The sequence below is a fragment of the Loa loa genome (assembly GCF_000183805.2).
Source record: "Loa loa unplaced genomic scaffold supercont3.24, whole genome shotgun sequence".
NCBI lineage: Eukaryota > Metazoa > Nematoda > Chromadorea > Rhabditida > Onchocercidae > Loa > Loa loa.
In genome coordinates this window covers 39595-47429 of record NW_018108204.1, presented here as the reverse complement: position 1 = coordinate 47429, position 7835 = coordinate 39595, and the positions used below count along the sequence as shown (strand labels likewise).

Here is a 7835-nt window from a genome sequence, read left to right as displayed (position 1 = left end):
CTCCTTGCATTATTGAGCAATATTTTGAATCTAATCTAATATGGAGTAAAGTAAACAGGACATTCGTTTTAAATAGTTCAGAATTCGGTTTCTCATCCAGGACAGGACATTCGTTTTAAATAGTTCAGAATTCGGTTTCTCATCCAGGCAGTCAACATACAACATTACTCTCGGAATTTCGATATTTTCCTTCTAGAAAGAAAGAAGAAAAACAAACGAGAAGGAGCGGAGAAGAACAATGACTTTTGGCTTTCAAGCTGGAAGTTATAGATTCAAAATAAACATATTTGATAATGATGCCTACGCATTTTAACATATATTTTTTCAGGCTTTCTACATCACTGCGACCGCCTTGCGAAAACTGCAAAACTGTAAGTTTCTTTTAATTTCATCTGTTACTTCGTTTTAATTTACGCTCAAAATACAGAAATTATTTTTCTGATGCGGCAGTAACATATGAAACATTTAGCTGAGGAGTCATCACTAAACTATAGTGAGGCGTCTGTAACAGATTTTCTAAAAGAAATAGAAAAATAGAAAATTTTAACGATGCATTGTTGTTGCAGTTACTTGGTATTGTAAATGAGCTTAAAGATCGTTGTTATGAACTTACGGACGAAATAGGAGCAAATCAAGATTTGGTTACAATTCTACGACAGAGTTTGCTCAAATCAAATCGTCAAATAGAATTGATGTACGTGTTTGCCGTTACGTCTTATTCGGTCTGTAAAATGCCGTCTCATCACAGCTTTGTGTATTCAATGCAGGAATGGTCATTTCAGAAAACGGATGGAAGAGCAGAAAAGTCCTCAGGAAAGAGTCAGTATGATTTTGGAAAAAGAAAGCGAGCTCACAGCATTGCAACTAAATGCAGCATCTTACAGTCGTGAAATTCGTATTTTAAAAGAACAAAATAAGTAAACATTATTATTTGTTTTTCTGTCACGTCAGTTTTACAAATACACGTCATGTTAGTGCATTATTTCCTATTTGCAGGCAATATGAACAAAAAATTGAAGAACTTAGTGTTGAAATTAATGCATTTCGCGAGTCGGTCCGTTCAAAGGAGGAGCTTATAATGAAAATTTACAGTGAGCAGGAAGGAAGTGATGTTTTGGGTCGCTCAGATGCGTTGCTTGATGATGGTGCGTTCTTTTCTCTCTGTTGAAGATTTTTTCCTTTGTTCATCCAAATTAATGAATCAATAGATATCCAAAAATCCGAAATGTTCCTACGTTATACGTTAGCTTAGGTAAAACAAGATAAGCGTAATATCGATCTCTCAAGTTTCTTAAGAATGTATTAACCTTTCATCATATTGCTTTGTTTACTGGACGTTGTATGTGGCTCATTTGGCCGTTCATGAATGGTGTTTAAATTCGGAGCATCTGAGACACTGAATAAGCCATTGCTTAGTTGAAGTGCCTGAAGGAATATTAGTCGACTTTGGTAGTAGTTCAATTGATGAAAATGCGCAACGGGTGTTTGACGAGGCAGCTGTCAATGATGTAACAGAAATGCGAGATCTTGTTATGGGATATCGAAACCAGAACATGTTCTTGAATCAAGAGGTTCTCGGTAAGATTTTTTCGAAATGAATAGACAATATGATTTCTTTCCAGAAATCCATGTCTCTTTTTTACTACTTTTTCATATATCAGAGCTTCAAAAACTTGTGCAAAATTTGGAAGACAGAGAGCGTCGAATTACTCGACAGAACTTTGACATTGAAGCTTGCTATTATCAACTTAAAAGTCGGTACATCATGGTACTGAACCATTTCAAGGCATCGAAAACTGACAGTAAAGGTTTGGCAATTGATTTCTTGATTTTTTTTTGATAATTCAATTATTCTTGAATTGACAAGTTATTTTTCAATTTGTATCCATTTCTTCGTTTATTTTTAGTTTTTTCCTTTCATCTTGCTGCGGTCCTTTGAATTTTTTCCTTGTTTTTCGTGAAAATTCCTTTGCTGATTATCCTGACCAATAACTGCCGCAAGCAAAAAAACCTCATGTAGTAGAAGGTAGCCTTTTTGTATGGAAGTGAAAGATTTAAATTGTTTGACTTAGTGAAATTTAATCTTGAAAGAAAATTCCAGTTCTGGAACCAGGAGTTATTGAGGCTTTGATTGACGAAACAAATTGGACTGCAAACAAAAGAACGTTAAACAACGATAAAGTAGAAAGTAAGAATAAAGTTTTCTTTGTTTAGTAGGACAGTATTAAGAATAGTGTTTATGAATTGTGTTAAGAATAAAGTTTTCTTTGTTTAGTAGGACAGTATTAAGAATAGTGTTTATGAATTGTGTTACTTTCCAAAATCTTCTACTGTAAGATCAGAATCAGAAATATACTTTTCGTTTTTATCATTTTTTAAGCTTTTCATTTAATGAATGGAATTTTGCTGAAGATTGTAACTGTTAACTGGATATGTTACAGCGAGACTTACTGACTCTCTTGGATTTTATTTGAATGACGACAGAAAGCGTCATCAATTGCGACCCACTGATATGTTTGAAGTTGCTGCTGAATTAAAAAGTATAAGTGACGAGATCATTGTTCAGAAGGAAATGGTGAGTTATGCAAATTTTTTCCGAAGTATTGGTGTGAATTTGAATACCTCAGAATTCAACTTTTCTGAACAGATTTATATTTATCAAAGTTTATCATTTACTCTGAAATTTTCATTGTTTACGGATGCATTCAGGAGCAGAATCCACAATACATAGACTGGTTACAAAAATGGGATAGTTTCCTGGTGAATTCTGCAGTACGTCCTCTGAAACCCACTAATGAGCTAAAGAATTTGGTGAGAATGGGTATACCAAGAACATATCGACCAAGAGTCTGGAAAAGGTTTTTTTTTCAGTTTGTTAGTAATTTCTGCATGCTGAGAATTTGAAATGTATAGGAAAGACTACTGGTTATGACAAGTTACAGTTTTTTCGCAATGCTAGAGGAGTGTGTTGTAGTATTAGGCTTGCAAAGATTATGTTCTTTTGATTGTTTTCGTCTTCTTTCTTTATGTTTGTGCGTTTCCATCTTAGATTTCTGTTTTCACTTCGTTTATAGGATTTCGGTTGGAAAGGTTATTTCATGACCTTACCTTTAATTCATTCATCTTTGGTTTTCACTTTTTTTTTCTTTTGCAGATTTTATCGAGTCTCAGGATGCTTATTCGTGTCCCTTTGTGATATGTAATAAGAGTTCACAAAAAGCTATAAATTAATTGTCTTTAAAACTTTATGTTCTAACGAATCTTTTCTAGCCTTGTTAATTACGTCGTGGGTGATGAAAAAGCCGATCTCGGCAATGGTTATTATGAGACACTTCTTCGGAAAGTGAATACTGTTAGCATTCATACTGTCGAAAATGATAGTGCTTTGAAACAGGTTTGCATTGCAGTAAACCTTCTATAGGCAGTGTTTTGTTCATTTCAGTGTCTCTGACGCATTCTAATTTGCATAAGTGTTCAGTTGAACATTTATGAAAAAACGCAAACGCGCATTTATGAATGGGATTATTGCAGATAGATTTGGATTTGACTCGAACTTTACCTACAAACAGGTTTTTCGATGAACCAACATCAGAGAAAATTGTTGTTTTACGTCGCGTACTCTGTGCATATCGTTTTCACAATAAGTCTGTGGGGTATTGCCAGGTTGGCTATTGCCACTTCAGTTTATTATTGTAGTTTTCATTTATATTCTTCATCCGTTTATATCTGGTCCTAGCTCATTTCTGCAGTTATAACTTCCTTCTGTTGTTTTTATCCGAAAGAATATTGAATCACAAAATATTTAAGAAAGATCATCGACTTTATCGATAATTTGAAATTTTATCAGTAGTCCTGTCGATCGAAGTTTAGATCGAAAACATTGGTAGACCTAAGTTTTCTACTATTTTTTAATTCCTTTATGTGATTGTATTTGGTAGAATAGCTTTGAATTATCGGTGTAGTTCCTAATTTCAGGGACTAAATCGCCTGGCTGCCATTGCTCTATTGTTTCTTGAAGAATCTGACGCTTTTTGGTTTTTAGTAGCTTGCGTCGAGCATCTCCAGCCTGCTGCATATTATACTTCTACTTTACTTTGTGCCATTGCTGATCAAAAGGTACTATTTTTTCTGCCTGCCAGTTGAATATTTACAAGAAACTTTGTTTTCAAATAAGGTTTAAATAAATTTGTGCATATTCGTATATATTGTTGAAGAATCTTTTAATTGGGCACCACTATGATTGTAAGATAACTTGCGCATTTCATCTGAGATGCTTTTTTTACAGCTGTAGTATTTATGGAGTAATGAAGCGAATGTAAGTTATGAATGAGATCTATGGTTAGAAATAGATATGTTGTTGTTTATAACTGATACTAACTTTTGAGGAGTCTATTTGTTGTTTTAGGTGTTACGTGATCTGGTCGGTGAAAAACTCCCGAAGTTGTCATCCCATTTGCGCAAGTTTGAAGTGGACCTCTCAGCTTTTACCCTTAGTTGGTTTCTTACATGTTTTGTTGACGTGTTTCCGCATACTATTTATTTGAATTTGTTCGACGTTTTCCTTTATGAAGGGAATAAGGTGAGCACGAAACAATTATCTGGGAAAAACATTTCAGTCATGGATATATGTCTTCCTAAATATTTAGCAAATTAGAAAGTGCACTCTTTGTTCTAATCATTTGTTCTGCTCATACTGGGATCATTATGTCATAATTCCTTCCTGGTGCTTTTCTTTTGGAGATTTGCAAAAATTAGCAGAAGTTACATAGATTAAAGAATTTTTATTTGTGAAAAAGTAAAATCCTTACTTGGATATTTGCATGAATTCTCTATAGGTTCTTTTCCGATTTGCTCTTGGTGTGTTGAAACTTGCTGAGACCTCAGTGTTAGAGTGTAAATCTGTTGGAGCTGTGCATGCTTCACTGAGTAGAGTAGCGCAACATGTTCCCAATTTCAAAACACTGGCACAGGTAAAAGTTTTCATTATGTCGTCTACATATATAAGATCATCCAGATAGAAAGTTGTTGGTTTTATTGAGAAACAAATTTATAGCAGTGATCTCATTATAATGGAAATCACAGGGTAAGAATCAATATAATGTGTCCTTTTGTTTTAAAGCTTTCTCAATCCATTTTGTTTTTGCTGACATAAGTTCACTATAAAAAGTGGGATAAGTTATAGCACAACACCGCTACGATGTAATTTCATTAATTTCAGTTTCAGGTTGCTTTTAATTTAATTTCAGGTTGCTTTTAACGATTTGAATCCTTTTCCGCAAAAAGGCATAGAAATGAAAAGGCAATTTTATCTTAGCCAGTTAACAGTAAGTTACGTCTTTTTCCCAAACCTTGATATTTTCTAGGAATAAACAGATTGCGAAAAATTCTTGCTTCCTTTGAAAACATAAGTTTATCGAAATCTGAAACGAGATGTAATAGCGAAACTCAAATATGCCACTGTTCATCAACTATAGTTCACACTGTTCATAATATATTGAATGAAAATTGAAAAATTAAATATTTGATGAAAGAGTTTCAGACGACGCAGTGAATTGTATAGCAGCTGGTTTATGGAAAATTAACGTGAGGAATAGACTGCATGCATCATATTTGTTTCAAGTGTTTAATCTTCAGTTTTTAAGTTTCTGTGCGAATGTTATGTTTTCATGTTTCCCATCATTAATTATGAAGCTTATTTAAATACTTTTTATTTTCAATCCATTTCGGCCACTTTCTCTCGTACTATCTCATCTCCCAAATCTTCTGGACTTCATCTATGTACCCGTGAATACGAAAATTTTTAGAAATCTCTTTCACTTCTGCAAATTTTTGCAGATCAGCTTTCATAAATGTGATTAGTTTGAGCACTGCTTACTGTTACTATCGAGAATCAAAAGCTGTTCATGTAAATTTTGGTTGTTTTCCTATCGACGTTTTTGTTAAGTTTTTTTTTCCCGCTGAATGCATCTACCTGACTATGCCTTATTTGTGCCTTTCGCTGTGATATGCTGTTTTTTTTCAGAAAAAAACTGAAATAATAGTTCATTTAATTTGGTTTACACTGTAGAAAATCATTGTTTGCGACTTCTGTGTTTTTTCTTTTTTTTCCCTCTTCGTTTTATCTCGAAATATGATTCCTTTTAACATTGTGAACCGTATACATATATATTGGTTTATATCTAACCTGTGCATTCAGTATGAATGAACTATTTATGTAAATAAATAATTTTTTTTCCGTTGAAGTAGTGAAGTTTTCTTATGAAAATATAAATTATGGGGTTTTTGTAATAAAGATCAGGGCATTGAATTTCAAGTGAAACGCTTGGGAATTTTTTGACTTTCCTCTGTCGTTCTCACAAATTTGGCGGCTGCTGCTAAATGCAAAAAATTTTACTTGCTTCATGAAGTACTTTGATTTTCATTGCCAATCACTGTCAATACGGAAGCTATTAATAAGGGAGTCGACAATTCTTTTGGTTTCGGATCTCTGTTACAGAATGTAAATAATGTGTTCTTAGTTCGAGCAAACAGCTAGAGAAGTTCATTTCTTACACTTTTTTTTTGGAGTATGGTGGACGTTATATGCATTTCCAAAACATTCGGGAAATGTCAGATACAAGTGGTTTCGAATACCTTCGATATTTAAAAAAAGGAATAACTTCAATCAGGATAAGTGGTAGAGGGAATAACCATAAGTGATTTAAAATTCGAAGAGATTGGAGAGTGAACTAACAAGTTAGCTTGACAATATTAATAACTGAACTGAATAAATTACGAGCAGTCAAGTTAACTAGTCATAGCGGGGATGTGCTGAAACTGGCATCAATTAAGCTAATTGATATCAACTTCGCTTCTACATCTGTACTAACGGAAGCGAATCTTTTCATTTGATGGGTAAGGTTTTTTTAACTCATTACCATCCGGAAAATTGGGCTAGATATCATATACAGCCTTACAATCTTGAATAAAATTTCCAAGATAAATTTTTGTGTAGTTCCTAGAAGTGTTTGTCGCCTTTTACAAAGATTCCGGAAATTCCCTGTATATAATAAAATTCTGGAAGATTTTTTGATCTCTATATCCCCTGTGCTGCACAATTTTGAAATTACAGTTTTCATTATTTTATATTTTATATGACAAATGGGTGAACGAACAATAATTCGTTTACCCAGATTTAGTCCACAGTGGAATTAAAGCTGCGGGCGATCTTCTTACGAATAGCGGCTCAGTTGTCCAACACCATTCCCATATTATATCTAGCTTAATGACTCACAGAGCCATTCTTTCCAGGGATGCCATCGATAGCCATCATAAACTGGAGGCAGTTGAAGAGACGACATCTCAACTGCAATTAAATTAACGAAGTAACGAAGCGCGTCTAACTCAATTGGAAAGTGAATCTCGAAGTAAATTCTATCATATACAATCATGTAATCTATAATATCATAGCTATCACTTATTGCATACAATATTAATTGGATTTCTTTTCTTATCTTAATACTTTTTTTTTTTTGTATGTCTCTCTACTCTCATATTTATATTATCACTTTTTGATAAACAAATTTTTTGTATGATTTGAAAAATATAAGCTATCAAAGTTTTCAATTCATCAAATTTTAATAAAATTATTTGATTAATATTTACATAGAAGAAATAGTAGGATATAGGATTTCAATGAAAATTTAAAAATTATGTTTGTTTTAATATTGATCGAAAATTGGGCAATATTTTAGTAAAAAAATATTTTATCTTATCTGATGTAAGTATAGCTATTGAAATGTAAATTGCGATTTAATTTTTAATTAATTTTTTTAAGAAAAAAAAGTATTCCAACC

At 33.1% G+C, this 7835-nt stretch overlaps 2 protein-coding genes across 2 annotated transcripts in view; one reads left to right on the top strand and one right to left on the bottom strand.

Annotated features, from left to right (window-relative positions):
* The window catches only part of LOAG_16856 (TBC domain-containing protein), a 7095-nt gene extending 968 nt beyond the window's left edge, over positions 1 to 6127 (top strand). The window contains exons 4-19 of the mRNA XM_020449514.1: positions 329 to 371; positions 567 to 694; positions 783 to 917; positions 997 to 1145; positions 1417 to 1578; positions 1662 to 1808; positions 2102 to 2188; positions 2442 to 2575; positions 2710 to 2858; positions 3271 to 3394; positions 3532 to 3663; positions 3976 to 4116; positions 4406 to 4579; positions 4836 to 4970; positions 5247 to 5324; positions 5540 to 6127. Coding sequence (XP_020306935.1) covers positions 329 to 371; positions 567 to 694; positions 783 to 917; positions 997 to 1145; positions 1417 to 1578; positions 1662 to 1808; positions 2102 to 2188; positions 2442 to 2575; positions 2710 to 2858; positions 3271 to 3394; positions 3532 to 3663; positions 3976 to 4116; positions 4406 to 4579; positions 4836 to 4970; positions 5247 to 5324; positions 5540 to 5551 — 1930 coding nt within the window. The 3' untranslated portion in view covers positions 5552 to 6127. The remainder of the gene's footprint in view (positions 1 to 328; positions 372 to 566; positions 695 to 782; positions 918 to 996; positions 1146 to 1416; positions 1579 to 1661; positions 1809 to 2101; positions 2189 to 2441; positions 2576 to 2709; positions 2859 to 3270; positions 3395 to 3531; positions 3664 to 3975; positions 4117 to 4405; positions 4580 to 4835; positions 4971 to 5246; positions 5325 to 5539) is intronic.
* Positions 5743 to 7430, bottom strand: LOAG_10834 (hypothetical protein; the record flags this gene model as incomplete). The annotated part of the gene is made up of 4 exons (XM_003146358.1): positions 5743 to 5819; positions 6411 to 6531; positions 6918 to 7039; positions 7274 to 7430. The coding sequence occupies 4 exons, from the start codon at positions 7428 to 7430 to the stop codon at positions 5743 to 5745; spliced, it is 477 nt and encodes a 158-aa protein (XP_003146406.1).
* Positions 7431 to 7835: the final 405 nt, after the last annotated feature.